This window comes from Mobula hypostoma, chromosome 23 (assembly GCF_963921235.1).
Source record: "Mobula hypostoma chromosome 23, sMobHyp1.1, whole genome shotgun sequence".
Classification (NCBI taxonomy): domain Eukaryota; kingdom Metazoa; phylum Chordata; class Chondrichthyes; order Myliobatiformes; family Myliobatidae; genus Mobula; species Mobula hypostoma.
The window spans coordinates 47,055,244-47,082,227 of NC_086119.1; the positions used below are offsets into that span (position 1 = coordinate 47,055,244).

General features: G+C 44.7%; 1 protein-coding gene across 1 annotated transcript; it reads left to right on the plus strand.

Annotated features, from left to right (window-relative positions):
* Positions 1-5,454: 5,454 nt before the first annotated feature.
* Positions 5,455-22,791, plus strand: LOC134337009 (cytochrome P450 2J2-like; the record flags this gene model as incomplete). Its single annotated transcript, XM_063031751.1, has 8 exons — positions 5,455-5,695; positions 7,933-8,085; positions 9,456-9,616; positions 14,469-14,569; positions 15,412-15,548; positions 15,945-16,132; positions 21,913-22,054; positions 22,471-22,791. Coding segments are annotated over 8 exons (1,305 nt in total), but the record flags the coding sequence as incomplete, so codon positions are not given.
* Positions 22,792-26,984: the final 4,193 nt, after the last annotated feature.

Here is a 26,984-nt window from a genome sequence, read left to right on the forward strand (position 1 = left end):
TGATTGATTGTATCAGCTCTCTTCTTATTCCAGCTTTTTGCAACCAAATATTGCAACACTGAGTTTTATACCCATAGAAATGATGTTATTCTTTAGTATCCTGCTGAAACACTCGAAGGTGCATTTAGCAATCTCAATCCTCCCACTAATTTCAACACCAGCCCTCCAGTCAGATGTTATTGTGCTCCCTGCATAATTGAATTTCTATGTTTGTTTAATTGTTTCATTGCCCTCTTTCAGTTTGCATTTCTGTATTTCTTTCTTCTTTGTGACAACCATACATAAGAACATATGAACATAAGAAGGGCCGAATGGCCTACTCCTGCACCTATTTTCTATGTTTCTATGTTTCTATGAAACAGGAGCAGGAGTAGGCCATCTGGCCTGTTGAAAGTGCTCCATCATTCAGTAAGATCTGGCCATGGACTCATCTCTACCTACCTGCCTTTTGCCCATAACCCTTAGTTCCCCTACTATGCAAAAATCTATCCAGCCTTGCCTTAAATATACTTACTGAGGTAGCCGCCACTGCTTCATTGGACAGAGAATTCCACAGATTTACCACTGTCTGGGAAAAGCAATTCCTTCTCATCTCCATCCTAAATCTACTCCCCTGAATCTTGAGGCTATATCCCCTAGTTCTCGTCTCATCTATCAGTGGAAACAACTTTCCTGCCTCTATTTTATCTATCCATTTCATAATTTATAATTTTATATGTTTCTGTAAGATCCCCTCTCATTCTTCAGAATTCCTGTGAGTACAGTCCCAGGCGATTCAATCTCTCATAGTCTAACCCCCCTCATCTCTGGAATCCACCTGGTGAACCTCCTCTGCACCGCCTCCAAAACCAATATATCTTTCCTCAGGTAAGGAGACCAGAACTACCAGCAGTACTCCAGGTGCAGCCAACTGGTTTCTCTGCTTCAGATAAGGAGTGGAGCAGTCCTTTTATGAAATCAATATTAAACAATGCCTTAATACAGAACTATATCCACTGAAAATGAAGCAAGATCCTGGTTTGCATTTCTACATGCGCTTTGCATGCCTCCTACGTTTCTGGAACATCTTTACTTTCTTATAAGGTTAAAGTCCATTACTCTCTGCAGCTTCATTGTTCCAGCTTATTCGAATTGCTGTACCAGACCACAATGTAACCATTCAGAACACTTTCAACAGTTTATCTGTGGAGGTTTGTTAGAATGTTTGGTTGAGGGGTAGCCATGATCGCAAGCATGGGCCCCAGCTATGCCTAACTCTTCATTGGCTACGTAGAACAGTCATTGTTTGAAGCATTCCCCAACTCTTCCTCTGCTACGTTGAAGACTGCATTGGTGCTGCTTCATGCTGAGCTGATCGATTTTATCAACTTCCACCCCCACCCTTAAATTCACTTGGTCACATCTCTGACACCTCCCACCCTGTTTTTGATCTCTGTCTCTATCAACTGTTACGTACCTCATGGATATCTGTTGACTGTCTCATGACCATGATATAATTGAGTATCTTATGAGCATGAGGTAATGGTCATGTGATGGCGGAGGTCACATGATGTAATTTTCCCACCGATGTGAGGTCACGTGATGACATGTTCTCACCAGGTATATAAAGGGAGACCCCTGGTGTGATGCAGTTAGTTTTTCCAGTTGAGTTTTAAATTTAGTTTGTTATTTAATTCGTCAGCTACTCCGTTATGCTACGTATTCGTCTTATGATGCAGTTTTGTTTTAAAGTGGAGTTCTACTTTCTATTGTAAGTAGTATTGGAGAGTGAAGACCTTATAAAAGTACAGGAATTCGCCGAGTCGAGTAAAGCTGATACCGTTCGGTGGCTTTGGAGAGGATCGACATTTATTGAATCTTCGTTCAAGAAATGGTGACCTGCATTTTGAGAGATCCTCTGCTAAAGCAGGAAGGATTCTGCAGTGTCTATTCTACAGAGGAAAAGGTCAGTTCCTCTAATCTGCTTTACTTCCGTCGTCATGAATCCTGCGGACAAGGCAGATTCCGGCTGGGATCAGTAGTAACGTCACACCTTCGAGGAATCCTTTACTTCAGGAAAGTCTCTCCTAATTAACTGTATAAATCTCTTGGACTTTCGACTTTACCATTCTGAGAACTGTGTTCAAATTTACCACTTTAAGAACTGTTTTCGCATTTACCCTTTAAAGAACTGTTCCAGAGTTGCCGTATAGCAATTAACTTCCAGTTAAGTTAGTTACATTTCGCTATTTTTGAGCAGAGTTTAATAGATGTTTGATTTATAAAACCTGACTCAATTCTATATTCATTGTTGACGGTCACGTGACACAACTGTCAACTGACGTCTTCTACAAACCTGCTAATTCCCACAGTTATCTCTACTCTATCTCTTCCCATGCAATCTCCTGTAAAAGTGCTATTCCCTTCTCTCAGTTTCTTCACCTCAGCCACATCTATTCCCAGGGCCCAACTTTTCATTCCAAGACATCAGAAGTGTCCTCCTTCTTCAAAGAGTTGACTTTGTATTCCTCCACTATTGATGCTGCCCTTTACGTGCGTCTCCTCCCTTTTGCATACACCCACACTCACCCCGTCCTGCCACAGCCTTAACAGTAATAAAGTTCCTCTTGTTCCCTACCTCCTACCCCATCGTCCTCTGCATCCAACATATTATGCTTTGCAACTTCTGCCATCTTCAAAGGGATGAGACCACTTAACATAGCTTTACCTCCCCCTCCCCTTCCTGCAGGGATTGCTGTCTCCATGATTTCCTTCTCCATTCATCCCTCCCCACTAATCTCCCTCCTGACATCTATCCCTGCAAATGGCCTAAGTGCAACACTTGTCCATACACCTCCTTCCTCACCTCCATTCAGGACCTCAGACAGTGCTTCCAGGTGGGGAACACTTCACCTGAGAATCTGCTGGGGTTGTCTATTGTGTCCAGTTCTCCTGATGCAGCCTCTTCTACATTGGTGAGACCTGTCGTAAATTGGGGAACTGCTTCGTCAAGCATCTCCACAATATTCGCTATAAGCGGGACATCCAGGGTGCTAGATATTTTAATTCTGATTCCCATTCCCATTCCAACGTGTCAGTCCATGGCTTCATCTTGGTACAGGGTGGAGGAGCAACAGCTACATTCCATTTGGGTGGCCTCTAACCTGTTAGCATGAAAATGGTTTTCTCCTTCACCGTCGCAACACCCATCTCCATTCCCAACTCTGACCCTTCACTTCCTCTCACCTGCCTAATACTTACCCCTGGGTACCGTCCTCCTTTCCTTTTCGCTTTTCCCTATAATGTTTTCTCCTCTTCGATTATATTCCTTCTTCTCCAGCCCTTGGCCTTTCCCACACATTTGGCTTCATAGCTTCATCTATCACCTTCCAGCTAGCCTCTTTCCCACCTCCCCCACCTTTTTATTCAGGCATCTTCCCCCTTCCTTCTCATTCCTGAAGAAGGGTCTTGGCCTGAAACGTTATCTATTTCCATAGATGCTGCCTCACCTGCTGAGTTCCTCCAGCATTTTGTGTGTGTTGTTTTGGATTTCCAGCATCTGCAGACTTTCTTGTGTATATATCCTTGTGTACGTATCTTAGCTGTCCAAATGTTCCAGGGTTGAGTGAAGAAACGACGAGATAGTATCTACTGTGGATTTGATATTCTGGTAGGCAAATTGGAGTGGATCCAAGTCACTTCTCAGTCAGGAATTGATATGTTTCATCACCAACCTCTCAAAGCACTTCATCACAGTGGATATAAGTGCTACTGGGTAATAACCATAGAGGCATGTTACCACGTTCTGCATAGGCACTAGTGTAGGTGAAGCTTGCTTGAAGCAGGTTGGTACCTCTGACTGCCAAAGCGCGAGGTTAAAGATCTGAGTGAACACTCCAGCCAATTGCTCAGCACAGGTCTTTAGTACTTGGCTAGTTACTCTGCCTGGGCCGGGTGTTTTTAGGGGTTTCATTCTCCTGAAGAATGCTCGCACGTTGGCCTCAGAGACTGAAATCTTAGGATCATCGAAGATTGTGGGAGTTTGTGATGGTTCCTTCATGTTTTAACAGTTAAAGTAAGCTTAGAAGACATTGAACTCATCTGGAAGTGAAGCCCCACTGTCACCTATGTCACTTGATTTTACTTTATAAGTGGTGAGAGCATTCAATGCCTACCACAACTGTGGAGCATCCTTTGCTGATTTCAGTTTAGTCCAGAATTGCCTCTAAGTGTGCCTGCAGAAAACGAATCTCAGGGTTGGATGTGGTGACATGTATTGACTCTGATAACAAATTTTACTTTGAACTTTGAGATGGCTTTCCAGAGATCATACCTTGACCTCTTGTAGCTTCCTTGGTCACCAGACTAAAATGCCTCTGATCTGACCCTCAGTGGATTGTGGAACTCATGGTTCATCCAAGCCTTCCGGTTGGGGAAGACTGTGAATAATTTTGTTGGGCAAACTCATCTACAGCTGTTTTAATAATGTTCGTAACAGCCATAGTGTGTTCGTTCAGATCCATAGATGAATCCTTGAACACGGCCCAGTCGACCGACTCAAAACAATCTAGTAGTTGCTCCTCTGCCTCGTGCAACCCCCTCTTTGTTGCTCTAATTTCTAGAACTTTATTCTTTAGCTTCTGCCTGTATGCAGGTTGGAGAAGGACAGCCAAGTGACCAGATTTCTCTGAATGTGGTCTGGGTATGGAATGGTAGGCATTCCTTATCTTAGTGTAACAGGGGTCCAGAGCATTGGGACCTCTGGTGATACAGTTTATACACTGATGGTAATAGGGCAGGGATTTCTTCAAACAAATAGAAGTCTATATCTATGATTTGAAATGTGTTGGGACAGACTGCTTCTTGTTTGGAGATGGCATCGTGCAGTATCTCAAACACTTGGTTATAGTACGCCTCTGGTGGGACGTAAACTCCAGTGAGGATCACGGATGAACTCCCTGAATAAATGGAATGGATGGTGTTTGATCATTAGGTTTTAAAGTCTGAGGGGGAGCATGAGTTTGACAAAGCCACCACATCGGAGCACCGATGAGAGCGTATGATAAAACACACACCTCCTCCTTTTGCCTATTCTGAACCGGTAGTTCAGTCCATCCTGTGAACCGAGAAACCTTCGGGGCCGATCGCCATATCTAGCATGCACCGAATGTCGTTGTGGTTCTCTGGCATCGTATCGGCATTGAGAATGTTTCTCAACAGCTGTGTGCCCCTGGTGCTGCTGCAGCTGGTCTTTCAATACACCTGTATATTTCTTTTACATGACAATAAATTTGATTTTGAAGCACAGCACTTGTGGCAGGATTTGTTACTGGCCCATCTAGGGATGAATAGTGAGTGGGGAAACAATGGCCCAAGGAATCCAGCCGGTTGAGTTCAATGGCAATGGGGCCGGAGAGCTAACAGCAGCAGTGGAGCAGAGTAAATAGGTGCTGGGTCTGACTGAGAACTCAGTGATGGTGCAGTCTCTGTTCTTTTCTGTGTCGGTCTCTGAGAGTTACGGTAACCTCCTGGTGCTTTCTCTTTCAGCTGCGGAAGAAGTACGGCGATGTGGTGAGTTTAGAGTTTGGATGGACAAACCTGGTGGTGCTGAGTGGCTACAAGACCCTGAAAGAGGCTCTGGTGAAGAAATCGGAAGACTTTGCGGACCGGCCCAGCCTTCAAATCTATGAGAAGTTCTTAGAGCAGCATGGGGAAGGTGAGTGTAAAGCTGGGTGCAAAGACTATCCTGGGCACCAGGTGGGAGGGATCGGGATCTGTTGAACTTTGGATGTTTATGTGAATCAGTACTGCACCCAAAACCTCACCACCATTTTGGGGGCATGTCACTGTGCCCAGGGAAATGCAGCCAGTGGCCCTCAAGGGGCTCACGACTGTGTCTTTCAGGATGACGAAAAATTATTCAAACGCCAATGGGTCACGGAATATTGTCCCCATCTCTGCCCAGACACACTGGTCACTAGATACAGGGAGCTCTGTTCCGTTGTGTATACTGTGGTCCCTGGATTTTTGGCTGAACTTCCCCTGGACACTCTGGCTCCAGTCTCCCAGGATACACCAAATACCAGAGGGGGTGAGAGCTGGGGAAAACTTGAACAAGTGCTGCCTGTGTGTACTTTATTTTCTGGTGATGATATTACAACAGATTATGGTGGGTAGGAAAGTTTTGGATGACCCACTTTTGCACGCAGACCCAGACAGCTCAAAATATCGTCCTGATACTTTAGGATCTGGGTAAATATCTAATTGTAAATTAAAATGAATCGGTTCTAGAAGTCAACGAACAGAGAAAGAAGTCCTTCAACAGTTCAATAGTTCCATTTAATATCAGAGAAATGTATACAATACACATCATGAAATTCTTGTTCTTCACAGACATCTTCAAAAGCAGAGGAGTTCCCCAAAGAATGTGACAGTAAAACTGCTAGAACCCCAAAGAACCCCCTTACTCCCCCCTCCCACACACAAGTAGCAGCAAAGCAACAATGCTCCCCACCCCCACTTACTTCAGCAAAAAAAGTATCAGCTCCCTCCGTCCACCAAGCAAGCAACAGAAAAGCCCCCAATAAAGACCATGATCTGTAGTGCAGCAAAAATTCCAGGTGTGGCCTCACCAGGACCCTGTACAGTTGCAGCATACCCTCCCAGCTCTTAAATTCAATCCCTCTCACAATAAAGGACAACATTTGCCTTCTTGAGAGCCTGCTGCACCTGCAAACCAACCTTTTGTGATTCACGCACAAGCACTCCCAAGTCCCCCTGCAAAGCAGCATGCTGCAGTTTGTTACCATTTACATAATAATCTGCTCTTTCATTTTTCCTTCTATAGTGGATGACCTTGCATTTACTAACATTGTCCTCCATCTGCCAGACCCTTGCCCATTCATTTAACTTATCTATATCTCTCTGCACACTCTCCGTATCTTCTGTACAATTTGCTTTTCCACTCAATTTAGTAACATAAGCATTACATTTGGTCCCCTCTTCCAGATGGGTAATGTATATGGTGAGAAGTTGCGGACCCAGCATTGACCCCTGTGGCACACCACTCACCACTGATTGCCAACCAGAGTAACACCCATGGAGCCCAACTCTCTGCTTTCTACAAGTTAACCAATCCTCTATCCATGCTAATGCATCAGCCCCATCTCTATGCATCCTTATCTTATAGATAAGTCTTTTATGTGGCAGCTTAACAAATGCCTTCTGAAAATGCAAGAAAATAACGTCCACCTGTTCCCCTCTATGCGGTACACTCGTTATATCCTCAAAGAACTCCAGTAAGTTTGTCAAGCAGGACCTGCCTTTGCTGAATCCATGCTGTGTCTGCCTGAAGGATCTATTTCTCCCCAGATGCCTTGCTATTTCTACTTTAATGATAACTTCAATGAGAGCATGCGATTTGTCGAGTATAGAGCCCCTAATCTGCTGATCAGCTGTTCCCAATATTCCGTTTTCTCCCATGATGCTTCAGTCAGTGGCACTGGCATAGACTCGGATCATCCACAGGGCCATGAACCCTTGAAATTTTGAAGGTGCACTTGTCTCCTAGGCGCATGCTTGGGATTTCAAAAGGCAGCCGGTAGAGGGTCCCACCAGCGCAAAGAACCAAATTCTGAGGATAACTCCAGGTCAGGGTCTCCGACAGAACCCCATCCACCCTGAAAAGGAAAAAGAGAGAGACATCAAAGGTCGAAATAAAGCTGTTTCTGCAGATGAGCTCGAAGGAGTTGCCATTAAGCACCATGGTAGCTCCGCCCTTTCTTATAACCTCAGCCCACCATCTCCATGGTGACCATCAATACTAACAGATTTCCCAGTACTTAGCCTGTAGCCTTCTCTATCTTGCTATTTCAAGTGCTCATTTAGATCCTTGTTGAAGGACTGGATGAAAACGAAGATGAATCAAATGACATTCCTGCTATACCCATCCAGGTATCGTGTTTGCAAAGTACGGAGACTGGTGGAAACAACAAAGGAAATTTTCACTCTTGACCCTGAAGAACTTTGGGCTCGGAAAGAAGACCCTCAAATTGCGAATTGTGGAAGAGGCTGAATTTTTAATTGAAGGTTTTGAAAGTGAACAAGGTGGGTGATCCTGAGGAACAACTGTGTTCTTCGGTGTTGTGCTACGGTTGGTGGTCTGGCACCTTGGTGAACCCAGTGTGTCACGGAAGGACAGCAGGGCAGGGGCGAGCATCTGCAGTTCGGGTAAATGGTTTATTATTGTCACACTCAGATGGTGGTGTGAGTGTGGAATGAGCTGCCAGCAGAAGTGAAAGATGTAGTTTCAAATGCAACATTTAAGAGACATTTGCAGAGATATACTGTTGAGAGGGGTATGGAAGGCAGTGGTCTGATACGTGTAGGTGGACTAGGTAGAAGGCCGGGTTTCTATGGGTTAGATGGGCTGAATGGCCTGTTTGGGGGCTGTAGTACTCTATGGGATGTACTAAGATGCAGTCTGATACTTTGCTTTGCTTGCCATCCATTCATACAGACCATTTCATGATACCAGCACACCAAGCTAGTACAAGGGAAAATACAACAATGCAGAATGCAGTGTTACTGTTACTGAGAGTGCAGTGCAGGTAGGCAATAAGATAGATTGTGAGGTCCAGAACGGGATAGACTGTGAGATGAAGAAATTTTCTGATTATATGAGAGGCCCATTCAGTAGACACACAACAGTGAGTTAGGGGCTGTCCTACAGTCTGGAGGTATGCAGTTTCAGGCTTTTAGATCTGCTGCCGAATGGGAAGGGAGAGACGAGAGAATATAGCCGTCTCCACTCTCATCTACATGGGCATTTCAAAGGGATTGACAATTTCAGCTCATATCATAGTGTTTATGCCAAGGGAAAAAGGGACTTTGGATCCAGTGCTAGCACCCAGGATGGAGGATGTGTTAATGTTTAATCTTCCCTTTAAGGTGTAACAGGTCTCCTGTAGATGAATGAAGCTCTTTCCGATGCTTCATTGCTGTTCAGAAGCAAATGGCAACCATTTCTATTGATGTTGCCCTTCCAACAAAGTGGTGTAGTTCCAAACTGCTTCATAGAAGAGTACCCAGATCAAAAACACCAAATTAGTCAACAGAGGTACATTCGGCAATGTGACCAAACACTGGATCAAAGGACTCCAGAGGTTCAGAGCTGGAAATGACCTGGGTGAATGGACACACAGAGAGGGAAGTGAAGTATTCCTCCCTTATAGTTAATTTGAATTTTGCCTTTCACTCATAAGGCATCCCCCGAACTCTTGATTCTCCTGTAGCCCAAGTGAATATTGAACTAAGGCAGTGGAAGGTGCAGCTGGTGTTGCAATGAAGAAAATGGTAGAAGTCTCTGGAGATTGGGTAGAAGAACAGTTCCCAGTGAGTTATAGTGCAGGAGAAAGTGGCAGAGATTGCAAAAATTGAAAGAGGTTGAAAGAACTAATTTCTTATCATTTATTCAGGTCTCACTTTTGATCCACATTTCCATTTAACTTATGCGACCTCGAATATCATCTGCTCCATTGTCTTCGGTGAACGCTTTGATTACAGTCATAAGAAGTTCCTTCAACTTTTGCACATGCTTGAAGAAAGCTTTGTGTTGGAAGGTGGATTTTGGGGACAGGTAAGGAAGACTGTTCATTCAATAATGCACGAACACTTGTGGACATTGTGAGCTACTGCCGTATTAGTCAGCCGCAAGTTTCCATCAGTCTGTAGTAGTGGAGAGAGAAGAACTGAGTCATTAATGCAGGTGGACAACCTGCAGCTGAGCCCACCAGAAGAAACAAGTTATCTGAAACTGTTGTCTTTGATGTCGGGTCCAGAAGGTAGGAACAGGTCTGGATGGAAGCTGACGTGATATTCCTTAAGCTGATGTATCAGTGTTGGAGGCCACAGACAGATTGTTCAGAATGGAAGACTAAACTTATGATTTTTCTCTCTCTGACACCACTAACACTGTCTGATTCGCTGGATATTTCCTACTTGCACATGTTCCTCCCTCTGTCTCTCTCCATCCTCGGTGATCAGTTGGCTTCGTTGACAGTCAATAAAACCATCAGTTGACAAGTTCACCTTGTTCCTTTTGCCGGATTGATCCACCTGTACACACATCATTTCTGCAATCTGCAATTTAAAATTAACTTGTTTTCTGTCTTTCACAATTCTAAGCTCCAGCACAAAGTCTACTTTTCTGTAAGTACCCCAGCCTGCTGGAAGTTTCTAGCATTTTCTTTTTTACTTCACATGTCTAGCATCTGCAGGTTTTACTTTGAGTTTTCAAAATTTTGCGGACATATACCTTGTGAAATATTGTCATGTGGTGAAAATAGAGCAGATGTCAGGAAGGAATTCCTTCAGGGAAAGACAACAGGGTTAGAATTGGGTATCTGAGTAAAGAGACTCTCATTCCTTGTACTTGTGCTGATCACGGCTGAGGGAAATGAAGAAATGCATTACTGTGTCCTGAAGGTGTTGGGGTGGGAAGGACAGTGGTAACACAAATTATTCTGGCGTGATCTTCCCTCAGGTTCGGCTTTCAAAAGATCCCTGCACTACAAGCAGGTGAGCTATCTTCCAAACTGGCACCCATCGAAAGAGGAGAACAGGTTGTTTGGCACACATAGAACACTGAGAACTGTATGGCAAAGGAACAGATCCTTTGGCCATGATGTTTGTGCCAAGCATGATGACAAATCTCTTCAGACCTATATCATTCTATTCTCTGCAAATTCATTGGTCTGTCTAAAAGCTTTCCTCAGAGATTCTTTGAGATTGTCATAGCCGGAGTTGTGGGGAGGGGTAGTGGGGATGAACTCCACTATCTATTAAATGCTCCCAGTGGCATGCATCTCAGATAGCCTCTGACAACCAAGTCCTGGTCTTTACATGTGGATTAGTTACTAAGCCTGACAGAATAATTTCTACAGTCAGGAGAAGGGGCCAATGCAAACTATTGATGCCTTAAAACCAATCACTCCAGGCAGATGGAGCTTGTCAACCGCAGTTGACAGCTCATCAAGGAGAAAGAAAACTCTGACCTCAAACCCCTGTGGCCTTGCAACTATATGCACTTATGAGAAAGGCTTTGGGAGAAAACCATGAGGTAAAATCCCGAGCTGGAGTACCTAACACAGTCTTAAGTTGAGGTCAACGTTGACTAGCAGCTCCTTTGTTGCTGCTGGTGACAAACTGTTATCGGTCTCTTCCATTCCTTTCGATTCTCCAGCTGCGTGGAGAGGAGGAGTCTGCTGCACGGGTAGCAGCTTGCTAATCGTATCGTACTGAGTTGCCTTGTGTATCGAGACTGTTGTTAGAGAGCTGGGACACAAAATCCACTTTCAACTCTGACCAATGAAGGCCTCATTCAAAAAGCATCAAAGGTTCTCTCGTGTCTACTTCCACCACCACCCCCCTCCAACAGTACATTCCAGGCCCCCACCACTCATTGTAAACTAAACATATCCTGCACATCTCCTTTAAACATCTTCCCCTCTCACTTTGGATATCTGCCCTTCAACATTTTTACCCTGGGAAAACAAACTCACTGTCTTATCTGCTCATAATTTTATAAACTTCAGTCAGTTCCGCTCACAGTCTCCGATGCTCCAGTGAAAGCAGTCCAGGTAGAAACCTGTCCAAATAGTGGGGTGCGGGACAAAATCAGAAAATGATTCTGCCCCAGATAAAGAAAGTACTGCTGCCACTGACATGTGATAGTTACTGTTGTAGGCCTCTTGCCCTTCATTACTTATAGAATAGTACAGCACAGTACAGGCCCTTCAGCCCACAATGTTGTGCTGATCCTTAAACCATGCCTCCCATATATGCCCCCACCTTATATGCCTCCATATACCTGTCTAGTAGTCCCTTAAACTTCACTAGTGTATCTGTCTCCACCACTGACTCAGGCAGTGCATTCCATGCACCAACCACTCTCTGAGTCAAAAACCTTCCTCTAATATCCCCCTTGAACTTCCCACCCCTTACCTTAAAGCCATGTCCTCTTGTATTGAGCGGGGTGCCCTGGGGAAGAGGCGCTGGCTATCCACTCTGTCTATTCCTCTTATTATCTTGTACGCCTTTATCATGTCTCCTCTCATCCTCCTTCTCTCCAAAGAGTAAAGCCCTAGCTCCCTTAATCTGTGATCATAATGCATACTCTCTAAACCAGGCAGCATCCTGGTAAACCTCCTCTGTACCCTTTCCAATGCTTCCTATAGTGAGGCGACCAGAACTGGACACAGTACACCTAGTGTGGCCCAACCAGAGTTTTATAGAGCTGCATCATTACATCGTGACTCTTAAACACTATCCCTCGACTTATGAAAGCTAATACCGCATAAGCTTTCTTAACTACCCTATCCACCAGTGAGGCAACATTCAGGGATCTGTGCACAAGTACCCCGAGATCCCTCTGCTCCTCCACACTACCAAGTATCCTGCCATTTACTTTGTACTCTGCCTTGGAGTTTATCCTTCCAAAGTGTACCACCTCACACTTCTCCGGGTTGAACTCCATCTGCCACTTCTCAGCCCACTTCTGCATCCTATCAATGTCTCTCTGTAATCTTTGACAATCCTCTACACTATCTGCAACACCACCAACCTCTGTGTCATCTGCAAACTTGCCAACCCACCCTTCTACCCCCACATCCAGGTCCTTAATAAAAATCACGGAAAGTAGAGGTCCCAGAACAGATCCTTGTGGGACACCACTAGTCACAATCCTCCAGCCTGAATGTACTCCCTCCACCACGACCCTCTGCCTTCTGCAGGCAAACCAATTCTGAATCCACCTAGCCAAACTTCCCTGGATCCCGTGCCTTCTGACTTACTGAATAAGCCTACCATGTGGAACCTTGTCAAATGCCTTACTAAAATCCATATAGATCACATCCACTACACTACCCTCATCTATATGCCTGGTCACCTCCTCAAAGAACTCTATCAGGCTTGTTAAACATGATCTGCCCTTCACAAAACCTTGCTGACTGTCCCTGATCAGACCATGATTCTCTAAATGCCCAGAGAACCTATCTCTAAGAATCTTTTCCAACAGCTTTCCCACCACAGACGTAAGGCTCACTGGTCTATAATTACCCCGACTATCCCTATTACCTTTTTTGAACAAGGGGACAACATTCGTCTCCCTCCAATCCTCCGGCACCATTCCCGTGGACAACGAGGACATAAAGATCCTGGCCAGAGGCTCAGAAATCTCTTCTCTCGCCTCGTGGAGCAGCCTGGGGAATATTCCGTCAGGCCCCGGGGACTTATCCGTCCTAATGTATTTTAACAACTCCAACACCTCCTCTCCCTTAATATCAACATGCTCCAAAACATCAACCTCACTCATATTTTCCTCACCGTTATCAAGTTCCCTCTCATTGGTGAATACCGAAGAGAAGTATTCACTGAGGGCCTCGCTCACTTCCACAGCCTCCAGGCACATCTTCCCACCTTTATCTCTAATCGGTCCTACCTTCACTCTTGTTATCCTTTTTCTCTTCAAATAATTGAAGAATGCCTTGGGGTTTTCCTTTACCCTACTCGCCAAGGCCTTCTTATGCCCCCTTCTTGCTTTTCTCAGCCCCTTCTTAAGCTCCTTTCTTGCTACCCTATATTCCTCAATAGACCCATCTGATCCTTGATTCCTAAACCTCATGTATGCTGCCTTCTTCCACCTGACTAAACTTTCCACCTCACTTGTCACCCATGGTTCCTTCACCCTACCATTCTTCATATTCCTCACCAAAACAAATTTATCCCTAACATCCTGGAAGTTAGAGAAGTCTATATAAATAAATAACAGATGGGGTACGAGGGGGAGGTGGGGCATTAGCGGAAGTTGGAGAAGTCTTCTAATGCCCCACCTCCCCCTCGTACTCCATCCGTTATTTATTTATATACACACATTCTTTCTCTCTCTCTCTCCTTTTTCTCCCTCTGTCCCTCTGACTATACCTCTTGCCCATCCTCTGGGTTTTTCCTCCCCTTCCCCTTTTCCTTCTCCCTGTGCCTCCTGTCTCATAATCCTGTCATATCCCTTTTGCCAATCACCTGTCCAGCTCTTGGCTCCATCCCTCCCCCTCCTGTCTTCTCTTATCATTTTGGATCTCCCCCTCCCACTCCCACTTTCAAATCTCTTACTAGCTCTTCCGTCAGTTAGTCCTGACGAAGGGTCTCGGCCCGAAACGTGGACTGTACGTCTTCCTAGAGATGCTGCCTGGCCTGCTGCATTCACCAGCAACTTTGATGTGTGTTGCTTGAATTTCCAGCATCTGTAGAATTCATCGTGTTTGGGTTCTCCAAATACTCAGATGGATTATTGGATATGGCTTCACCAATCCAGCCCATCTGACCCTGCCTTGGTTCTGTTTTTCTGTCAACGTTGGAATTTCCGTTCTTTATTTTAAGAAAAATCGGAGAACTGAAGAGGATGTATTTAATTTCTAAATCTGTTTCCGTTGCAGTTGGTGAATGCGTTCCCCTTCCTGTATTACCTTCCAGGACCGCAAAACAAAATAATTCAAAATCAGCGCAAAACGGCTCAATTTTGGCAAGAAATAATCACGTCATAATGAATCATGGGATCCAAATTATACCAGGGACTTTATTGACGCTTTCTTAACACAACAGGAGAAGGTAGGTGGTGATTACTGAAGCATCCGAGAGGCAGTGCATTGTGTCCTGGTATTTCCCACCTTTCTCATGTTGTTGGGTCCTTAGTAGGAAATATTACTGCAGCATCCCACACTCAGTACTGGTTTAGGTAGCAAGACCACATCAACTTTCCTCAGGTTCTCACTTGTCTGTACTCTGTGGCTGAAAACCCTCAATAAATCCTTCTTGTGAGCTCTCCAGGACTTTCACACCTTTCACAGAGTCCTACAGTAGAGAGGCTGTCTCTATGCTCAACTCACCCATTCTAATCAAGATGCCCAACTCTGCTAATCCCAATCCCCTTATTCCTTTCCTTCCCTGTACCTCGCCAAATAATGTTATAATTGCACCCACCTCTACCATTTCCTCTGGCAGCTTGTTCCATATTCTCACTATCCCTTCTGTGGAAATTCTCTTGCAACTCCTTCCCCTCTCATCTTAAACCAATGTCCCCTAGTTCTATGCTCCTAACTCTGGGGGAAACACTGTGACTATCCACCTTATCAATGCCCCTGATAAACCTCTATAATATCACCCCTCAGCATCCTGTTATCTAGGAAGCCTATCCAATCTCTCCTTGTAGCTCTGGCCTTCCTTTCCGAGAAATTCCTGACCAGAACTGAATGTTCATTGACACCTCACCGGAATGTTATACTCTTTAAAGCAGGCTGCCTGACTTCAGCACTGTTCCTACAAAATAATCCTTCAGTTCTATACATTAATACTACTTTCCCTGACTGCATCTTAGATGAGGAACACACCGAACACAAGTTTCCTGGAGAACAAGATGATTACGTCATTACTAGGCCTCTTTGCTGCAGGTACAGAGACCACGTCCACCACCCTAAGCTGGGACTTGCTCTTCATGGTGTTACATCCAGATGTGCAGTGTAAGTATAACAATGTCTCTGCCAGCCCCTTCACCAGCTGTGCATTGGTGTGAATGGAAGGTGTGGAGAATGAGTGTAACAGTATCGGGAGAGGCTGAAGGATGTTATTAGTAAAGCTATTAATTTTCAGGCTAAAGATCCAAATATTAGCAACAGGATTTGAATCTCTAAGTTAATGAAACCCCTTTGTTAAACACTAACAGTCTGATGTTTCTAGGACTTTGCTATTATTCATTCGGTTGCTGTACTTCCTAACATACAACAGTGACCACATTGCCAAAGTTTCCTTTTGTAATAAGACACGTTAGGATTTTTGAGTGGATGAAAGGTATGAATAAAACATGAGTTCCTCCTTTCAGTCAAAGCTTGAAATCTGTTCTTGTTTGGTTCCTGCAGCTCGGGTTCACGAGGAGATTGACAGAGTGATTGGGAAGGGTAGAAGGCCAAGATTGGAAGACCGGGAGGAAATGCCATTCACGAACGCGGTTATCCATGAAACACAACGCTTAGGGAATATTGTACCAATCTCACTGCCACATGAAACGTACAGAGATACCACGATCATGGGATACACCATCCCGAAGGTACAATCTGGAGTTAATCTTCATCATTCCCTTTCTGACCTTCAATACTCTGAATGATCTGAAAGCAGTTACCTAAAAATTGGGATTCAGATGTTTTTGGTGTGCTAAGTGGGAAATAATGTCACAGAAGTTTTTACAAGCAATTGTGAGGTTATTGTGAAGTACCTGAAAAGTATCTATGTATGGTTCACCCAGAACTATGCAGTAAAATGTGAACTATTTCACAAGGCACACAACGCACTAAGAGGAATGATATCCACTCTGCTATACATCAACCCCAGGAGAATATCAGCCCTCAAAGACACTTTCTCAGTAAGCAGACACAACAGCCATACATAGTGACGGGAAGGGTCAGCCGTGTGGGAGAGGTATTTCAGTTTAAGGTCTTTAATCACTGACGTATGCTGTGAAATGTGTTGTTTAGTGACAGGACAAGGCATAAACGATACTACAACTTACGAAATATATAAGTGCAAAAGAAAATAATGAGGCTACATGAATGCCATATCCCTCTGATCCTATCTGTTCAAGTAACTGGCAAAATGTCTCTCAAATGTCATTCGAGTTCCAGGCTCTGGCAGTTCATTCCAGATACTACAACAGGGTGATAAATGTCCCCTTCAGATCCCCTTAAACCCTCCTCCCTCACCTGTCTTGTCTCCCTTTCTCTTCACCATTTACACTTCGGACTTCAACTACTGAACAGAGTCTTGTCATCTTCAGAAGTTTTCTGATGACTCTGCCATAGTTGGATGCATCAGCAAGGGAGATGAGGCTGAGTACAGGGCTACAGTAGGAAACTTTGTCACATGGTGTGAGCAGAATTATCTGCAGCTTATTGTGAAAAAGACTAAGGAGCTGCTGGTAGACCTGAGGAGAGCTAAGGTACCAGTGACCTCTGTTTCCATCCAGGAGGTCAGTGTGGACATGGTGGAGGATTACAAATACCTGGGGATATGAATTGACAATAAACTGGACTGGTCAAAGAACACTGAGGCTGTCTATAAGAAGCGTCAGAGCCGTCTCTATTTTCTGAGGAGACTGTGGTCCTTTAACATCTGCCATTCGATGCTGAGGATGTTCTACGAGTCTGTGGTGGCCAGTGCGATCATGTTTGCTGTTGTGTGCTGGGGCAGCAGGCTGAGGGTAGCAGACACCAACAGAATCAACAAACTCACTCGTAAGGCCAGTGATGTTGTGGGGATGGAACTGGAGTCGCTGATGGTGGTGTCTGAAAAGAGGATGCTGTCCAAGTTACATGCCATCTTGGACAATGTCTCCCGTCCACTACATAATGTATTGGTTGGGCACGGGAGTACATTCAGCCAGAGACTCATTCCACCGAGATGCAACACAGAGCGTCATAGGAAGTCATTCCTGCCTGTGGCCATCAAACTTTACAACTCCTCCCTTGGAGGGTCAGACACCCTGAGCCAATATTCTGGTCCTGGGCCTATTTCCTGGCATAATTTACATATTACTATTAAACTATTTATGGTTTTATTACTATTTAATTATTTATGGTGCAACTGTAATGAAAACAAATTTCCCCCAGGATCAATAAAGTATGACTATGACTATACAGCAGCTTCACACATCACCACATCAGGCTGATGAGTTGGTAAGGTGGGCAAAGAATGGCAGATGGCATTTAATCCCCATAAATGGGCTTTTGGAGAACAAACAAAGGTTTGTTGGACAGATTCCAGTCTTCACTTTCAGTTGGGGAGAGATAAATTTGGAAGTAATCGAGATAATCAAGGAGTTTGTATAGGAGATGAGATAAAACCTGGGGTAGATCTGTCACAATCAAACTGAATGGCAGAGAAGGCTTGAGGGGGTGAGTGACCTACTCCTGCTCCTATTTTCTTGCATTCTTATGTTCAGCGATAAACATTTTTATTCCATATTTTATTCTAGATCTCGCACTTGCTTACTGGAAATCCCATTTTCTCCCACTGGATCTTATACAACTTTCTCTTTCCCCAGTTGGTGTACTGATCTCATTTCTCCTACCCTGTCTAGTTAGGAGCCCCACTTCTCCTCCAGCCAGTGAGAACAGCAAGAAGAGTTTAAAAGGAGACAGCCTGATAGAGCGGGTGTCAGAGGAGCGAGCGATGGAGTAGGAAGGCTTTGGCTCAATAGGGCTTAGGCAATAACAGTTTGAGGTGAGGTCGATTGCCTGAGCAGAATACAGACAAGAAGTATGTGTGTGAGGCCGGTTTTCTGTGCTCGGTGTCAGATGTGGGAGGTCCAGGAGACGCCCAGCCTCCCGGACACCACATCTGCACCCAGGAGAAGCAACAGTGGCTGCGCCTCTGGCACAAAGTCTGGCGTTGTGGCTCAGAAGAGTAAGGAGACAAAAAGGATGGCAGCAGTGATAGGGGACTCTATAGTTAAGGGATCAGACAGGCAAATCTGTGGACACAGGAAAGAAACACCAGAGTCCGGGATGTTTCTGATCGCGTCCAAGGTATCCTGAAGTGGGAAGGAGAACAGCCGGAGGTTGTGGTACAGATTGGTACAAACAACATAGGCAGGAAAGTGGAGGAGGTCCTGAAAGCAGATGACAGGGAGTTAGGAAGGAAGTTGAGAAGCAGGACCACACGGTAGTCATCTCAGGATTACTGCCTGTGCCACGTGACCATGAGTATAGGAATAGACTGAAGTGGAAGATAGATGCATGGCTGAGGGATTGGAACAGGGGGCAGGGATACAGATTTCTGAATCATTGGGACCCCTTTTGGGGCAGGAGTGACCTGTACAAAAAGGATGGGTTGAACTTGAATCCCAGGGGGACCAATAACCTTGCAGGGAGATTTGCTAAGGCTATTGGGGAGAGTTTAAACTAGGATTGCTGGGGGAGTGGGGGTGGTGGGAACAAACTGAAGAGATGGAGGAAGAGGCGGTTGGCTCACAAATAGAGAAAGCTTGGAGACAGTGCCAGAGAGAGGATAGGCAGGTGATAGAGAAGGGACGCTCTCAGATCGATGGTTTGAGATGTGTATTTTAATGCAAGGAGTACTATGAACAAAGCGGATGAGCCTAGAGTGTGGATCAGTACTTGGAGCTATGATGGTGTGGCCATTACAGAGACTTGGATGGTGCAGGGGCAGGAATGGTTGCTTTGAGTGCCAGGCTTTAGATGTTTCAGGAAGAACAGGGAAGGAGGCCAATGAGATGGGGTTTGGTACTGTTGATCAGAGATAGTGACACGGCCGTAGAAAAGGAGGAAGACATGGAGGGATTGTCTACTGAGTCTCTGTTGGTACAAGTTAGGAACAGGAAGGGGTCGATAACTCTACTGGGTGTTTTTTATACACCACCCAATAGTAACAGGGAAATCGAGGAGCAGATAAGGAGACAGATCCTGGAAAGGTGTAATAATAACAGGGTTGTCGTAGTCGGAGATTTTAATTTCCCAAATATCGATTGGCGTGTTCCTAAAGCGAGGGGATTAGATGGGGTGGAGTTTGTTAGGTGCATTCAAGAAGGTTTCTTGACACAATATGTAGATAAGCCTACAAGAGGAGAGGCTGTACTTGATCTGGTATTAGGAAATGAACCTGGTCAGGAGTCAGATCTCTCAGTGGGAGAGCATTTTGGAGATAGTGATCACAATTCTATCTCCTTTACTATAGCGTTGGAGAGGGATAGAAACAGACAATTTAGGAAAACGTTTAATTGGAGTAAGGGGAACTATGAGGCTGTCAGGCAGGAACTTGGAAGCATAAATTGGAAACAGATGTTCTCAGGGAAATGTACGGCAGAAATGTGGCAAATGTTCAGGGGATATTTGTGTGGAGTTCTGCATAGGTACGTTCCAATGAGACAGGGAAAGTATGGTAGGGTACAGGGACCATGGTCTACAAAGGCTGTTGTAAATTTAGTCAAGAAGAAAAGAAGAGCTTATGAAAGGTTCAAAAAGCTAGGTAATGATAGAGAGCTAGAAGATTATAAGGCAAGCAGGAAGGAGCTCAGAAAAGAAATTAGGAGAGCCAGAAGGGGCCATGTGAAGGCCTTGACGGACAGGATTAAGGAAAACCTCAAGGCATTCCACAAGTATGTTAAGAGCAAGTGGATGAGACGTGAGAGAATTGGACCAACCGAGTACGACTGTGGAAAAGTGTGTATGGAACTGGAGGAGATAGCAGAGGTATTTAATGAATACCTTGCTTCAGCATTCACTACAGGAAAGGATCTTGGTGATTGTAGGGATGATTTGCAGTGGACTGAAAAGCTTGAGAATGTAGATATTAAGAAAGAGGATGTGCAGGAGCTTTTGGAAAGCATCAAGTTGGATAAATCACTGGGACCGGATGAGATGTACCCCAGGCTACTGTGGGAGGTGACGGAGGAGATTGCTGAGCCTCTGGCAATGACCTTTGCATCATCAATGGGAATGGGAGAGGTTCCGGAGGATTGGAGCGTTGCGGATGTTGTTCCCTTATTCAAGAAAGGAAGTAGAGATAGCCCAGGAAATTATAGACCATTGAATCTTACTTCAGTGGTTGGTAAGTTGATGGAGAAGATCCTGAGAGGCAGGATTTATGAACATTTGGAGAGGCATAATATGATTAGGAATAGTTAGCATGTCTTTGTGAAAGGCAGGTCATGCCTTACGAGCCTGATTAAATTTTTTGATGTGACTAAACACATTGATGAAGGTAGAACAGTAGATGTAATGTATATGGATTTCAGCAAGGTATTTGACAAGGTACCCTATGCAAGGCTAATTGAGAAAATAAGGAGGCATGGGATCCAAGGGGCAATTGCTTTGTGGATTCAGAACTTGTTTGCCCACCGAAGGCAAAGAGTGGTTGTTGAAGGGTCGTATTCTGCATGGAGGTCGGTCACCAGTGTATGCCTCCGGGATCTGTTCTGGGACCCCTACTTTCGTGATTTTTATAAATGACCTGGATGAAGTAGTGCAGGAATGGGTTAGTAAATTTACTGATGACACAAAGGTTGGAGGTGTTGTGGATAGTGTGGAGGGCTGTCAGAGATTACAGCGGGTCATTGATAAGATGCAAAAATCGGCTGAGATGTGGCAGATGGAGTTCAATCCAGATAAATGTGAGGTGGTTCATTTTGGTAGGTCAGATGTGATTTCAGAATATAGTATTAATGGTAAGACCCGTGGCAGTGTGGAGGATCAGAGGGATCTTGGGGTCCGAGTCAATAGGACACTCAAAGCTGCTGTGCAGGTTGACTCTGTGGTTAAGAAAGCATACGGAGCATTGACATTCATCAATCATGGGACTGAGTTTAGGAGCCGAGAGGTAATGTTGCAGCTACATAGGACTATGGTCAGACCACACTTGGAGTACTGTGGTCACTTCTGGTCTCCTCACCATAGGACGGATGTGGAAACCATAGAAAGGGTGCCGAGGAGATTTACAAGGATTCTGCCTGGATTGGGGAGCATACCTTATGAGAATAGGTTGAATGAACTAGGCCCTTTTTCCTTCGAGTGACGGAGGATGAGAGGTGACCTGATAGAGGTGTATAAGATGATGAGAGGCATTGAGTGAAGATTGCTTTGTTCACTTTGAGCCAACAAACCTCTCAAAGCATTACTAATGCACCCTAAGTTTGTGGTAGCAGTGAAGGTGAAGTGTATTGCAGAATTAGATTGAATATCTTCTGTCTATAATGACTTACAATCATTGGGCTACAAGCCATAGCTCTCAGTCCAAAGACCAGAATATAATTCACTTCATTGCTCTGTGGGTCTATTACTAATATTTCCCTAATGTATCTCTTTGATTAATATTTAGGGAACAATGATCATTCCAAACATTTCCTCTGCCTTGCTTGATGAAGATATTTGGTTGACTCCACATCAGTTTAATCCAGGACATTTCCTCAATTCCGAGGGGAAGTTTGTGAAACCAGAAGCCTTCATCCCATTCTCGGCAGGTAATGTAGGGTTTGTGGATCATTAAATGTACCAAAGTTTGGAGCTGTGGTTGTGGATATCCAAGCTTCATCTCCCATGCTCCGGTGAAGGACGCTGCTGGCTGATTCCTGCATTTGTAGCGTTCGCTTCATTAACTTCAAAATTTAAGTTAACTCCCAAAACCCTATCCCACCATTCCAGCTCTGAAAGAGAACTTCCTGCATTAACTAATTACAATGAATAGAATAAACATTTGTTTAACTTTGATAAAGTCTGGAAGTGTACTACCTCTCTAAGAGATGAGATGGTGTTGGATAAGGCAAATTATATTAGGACTTTGAGACTATATAGGTCGTCCCTGTTGTTCAGTGTGACCCTGCAGTGATTCTCAGTCCTTTTTCTGTGATACTAACTTCTCTTGCCCTTCACCCTACAGGTCATCGTGTGTGTCTGGGGGAGCAGCTGGCAAAGATGGAACTCTTCATCTTCTTCACATCCATTCTCCAAAGATTCACGTTGTTTCTCCCGGAAAATGAGGCAAGACCAAGCTACATGGAAGCTCATTTCGGAATTACCCTCTGCCCACTGCCCTATCGGCTCTGTGCTAAAGCCAGATAGGGATAGGTATTCACCATCTGGGCTCAGGAGGCTTTTTGCTTTTTGGCTTTTTGAATAGATATAATGTATTTGGTAGTTGTTTTTATCGACCTTTATATATACTTTCTTGTACTCTGTATTCTTTTATGTAGAAACTAATAAAAATATTGAAAAGAAGATATTTATTATTCATCTTTAACTAGTACTAATTTACCAGTCCTCTTGAGAAACAATCCTGTCCAAGGTTAGGAAATCTATCATTGAATCAATTGGGACTATGACCTAATCAGAAGAAACAATACTTATTTATGGATACAGCATGGAGTAGGCCTTTCCAGCCATTCAATCCACAGCAACCCGCGACAAACCCAATTAACCCTAACCTAACCACATTTACAATAGCCCATTGGCCAACTCAACAGGATATGTCTTTGGATCTGGAGAAAACCCACACTTTCCACGGGGGAGCACATACAGCGATTCCTTACAGAAAGGGGCCAGAAATCAGGTCCAGACTCCAGAACATTCCGAGCTGTAATAGTATCGTGCTGACCACTTCAATACCATGTTTCCCTGTTGTTGTCTGTGTTAAACTGAGGCTCCTACAGTCCGATCTGATCAATGTAGTTGTGAAATTATCAAATGTGGATGTGGGCATCACTAGACGACAGGCAAGAAAAACACCGATATAAACATTAGAAGGCAGCAAAGGAGTGGGGTTACAAACGTGAAAGTGTATCGACGTTCCTCATCCTGGATCTGAGAGGGATCTCTTCGCAGACCCGTCTTTCATTGGCAGACAACTTTTTCATCTGCAACTCATCTAGTTTGTGAAGAATTATGCTTATGTTTGGAAAACCTTTATAGATCCATAATCTCTGTTACAATTACTCCTCAAAATAAATGTGTTCTGCTTGTTTAATCTTTTTTGGTAGCTGAAACCATGTCTTCATTAGTTGGAGGGGGGATCTCATCACTCAAATGAGTAATTAGTGACAGCTAAACTCCTCCAGAAAAGAAATAAAGTAGTTAATTATTCTTTGCATTATAGAATGATACAGTATAATCTCCCTGACATGAGGGTGCTGATTGACTTCTATGAGACCTAAGGTCTTGACTTCAGAATGGGCACACGTATTATCATCACAAGATATAATTTATGCGGAAGAAACAGGGAGGGATACTCTTTAACTAGAAAGTGAAGAAGGTAGTCATTATTTGTTTAAATGTGAAATCCTTACTGATGCACAGTATTCCAAACGTACTTTCATGGTTATATTTCGGGTGGTGTTCCAGAGCAAGACCCCACAGCTTCTAGCAACCAAACTCTGGTTCAACAGGAACCATCTACTAAGATTTGATGGGAAAAAAAACACTCTGAAGATGGTCCTACTTTCTGCTAATGGTGAAGCAGGATTTGCGTTTGTTGAGTGTTCTGAGCAGCCATTATACTTTATAATTTATACTTTATTGTCAGCAAACAATTAGTACTAGAACGCATAATCATCACAGCGATATTCGAATCTGCACTTCACACTCCCTGGATTACAAATATTAAATATTAAAAATATTAAAAGTAGTTAAAATTAGTAAATATTAAAAATTTAAATTATAAATCATAAATAGAAAATAGAAAAATGGGAAATAAGGTAGTGCAAAAAAACCAAGAGGCAGGTCTGGATATTTGGAGGGTACAGCCCAGATCTGGGTCAGGATCCGTTCAGCAGTCTTATCACAGTTGGTAAGAAGCTGTTCCCAAATCTGGCCGTACAAGTCTTCAAGCTCCTGAACCTTCTCCAGAGGGATGAGGGGCAAAATGTCTGTTGGCTTGGTGGGTCATGTCCTTGATTATCCTGGCAGCACTTCTCCGACAGTGTGCAGTGTAAAGTGAGTCCACGGACGGAAGATTGGTTTCTGTGATGTGCTGCGCCATGTTCACGATCTTCTGCAGCTTCTTTCGGTCTTGGACAGGACAACTTCCATACCAGGTTGTGATGCACCCTAGAAGAATGCTTTCTACGGTGCATTTATAAAAATAAGTGAGGGTTTTAGGGGACTGGCCAAATTTCTTTGGTTTTCTCAGGAAGTAAAGGCGCTGGTGGGCCTTCTTGGCAGTGTACTCTGCTTGGTTGGACCAAGTCAGGTTATTTGTGATATTGACCCGAGGAACTTAAAGTTTTTGACCTGTTCTACTTGCGCACCACTGATGTAAATTGGGTCGTGCGGTCCACTACTCCTTCTGAAGTCAACAATCAATCTCTTCATCTTGCTGACATTGAGGGATAGATTATTGTCTTCGCACCATGCCACCAGGTTCTTAGTCGTGCGGTCCGCTACTCCTTCTGAAGTCAACAACCAATTCCTTTGTCTTGCTGACGTTGAGGGAAAGGTTATTGTCTTCACACCATGCCACCAGGTTCCTAATTTCCTCTCTGTACTCAAACTCATCATTACCCGAGATACAGCCTACAATTGTTGTGTCATCGGCAAATTTATATATTGAGTTTGATGGAAACTTGGCTACACAATCATGGGTGCACAGTGAGGACAGCAGGGGGCTGAGTACACAGCCTTGTGGGGCACCGGTGCTCAGAGTGATTGTAGAGGAGAGCTTCTCCCCTATTTTTACAGCCTGGGTCCTGTCTGTGAGGAAGTTGAAGATCCAGCTGCAGATCTGAGTGCTAAGTCCCAGGTTCCGGAGCTTAGGAATCAGTTTATTTTGAATGATGGCAATAAAGGCAGAGCTGTAGTCAATGAAAAGGAGCCTTATGTATGCGTCTTTATTCTCCAGGTGTTCTAAGGAGGAATGTAGGGCCAGAGAGATGGCATCTGCCGTTGACCTGTTGCTCCGGTAGGCGAATTGCAAAGCGTCAAGGTTGACCGGTAGGCTGTGGTTGATGTGTGCCATAACCAATCTCTCGAAGCACTTCATAGCAATTGATGTCAGAGCCACAGGTCGATAGTCATTCAGGCATGCCACCTTGCTCTTCTTCGGCACTGGGATTATCGTTGCCTTCTTAAAACACGAGGGGATCTTAGACTGAAGCAAGGAGTAGCTGAAGATGTCAGCAAACACTCTACCTAGCTTGCTTGCACAGGTCTGGAGAATCCGTCCTGGGACACCATCTGGGCCCGTCGCCTTCCTTGGATTTATCTTCAGGAAGGCCCTTCTAATGTCCTCCTCGGTGACAATGAATCTCGATGCCACCAGGTCCGGTACATCCAGAGGGAGCGAGACGATCCTCTTCTGTTCGAATCTTGCGTAGGATATGTTTAGTTCATCAGGAAGAGAAGCGCCACAGTTATTGATATTCCCAGCCTTATCTTTGCACCCAGTGATCTCATTTAGACTCTGCCATAGTCTACTGGCATCCCTCTGATTAGCCTGGGCTTCCAACTTGTCTCGATATTGCCTCTTGGCGCCCTTAATGGCTTTCTGGAGTTCATGCCTGGATTCCGTGTAGCCACTGGTATCCCTGGACCTAAAAGCCACAGCTCTAGCCTTTAAAAGGGACTTGACCTCATAATTCATCCACAGTTTCCAGTTAGGGGATACCCGGATCATCTTGTGAGACACACAGTCCTCCGTGCATTTCCAAATAAAGTCCGTGACAGCTGAAGCATACTCATCGAGGTCAGCTGCCGAGTCCTTGAATACTAACCAGTCCACCGATTCAAAGCAGTCCCGGAGGACCTCATCCGTTTCCTCCGTCCAACGCGACACTACTTTTGACACCGTGACATCCTACTTCAGTTTCTGTTTGTAAGCCGGGAGGAGGAGTACAGCCTGATGGTCCGATTTTCCAAAGTGAGGTCATGGGACGGAACGGTAGGCATCCTTGACTGCTGTGTAGCAGTGGTCAAGTATATTCAGGCCCCTCATGAGGTAGGAGACATGTTGATATAACTTTGGCAGTGTCTTTCTGAGGTTGGCCTGGTTATGAGCAAAGCCTCCAGATACCTGGTCTCAAGTTCACTGATGTTGGCATACAGTATGTTCAGAGCACACTCCATATCTGCCTGGGGGGGATTGTAGACCGCTGTCAGTATGACTGAGGTGAATTCCCCTGGCAGATAGTAGGGATGGCACTTCACCGACAGGTGTTCCAGGTCCGGGCTGCAGGATCTTGTCAGTGCTACTGTGTCCGAGCGCCACTCAGTGTTGATCAGTAGGCAGACATCACCTCCCCTCGTCTTGCCCGAAGACACCGTGCGGTACATCCGATGGATCGAAAAACCCTCCGGTCAGATGGCACAGTCGGGGGTGGCAGGGGAGAGCAGACATCCCACCTCCCCCGGAAGATCCGGGAGTCTCCTGCATATCGATAGTGGCTCCCTGACGCCCGGAATTTA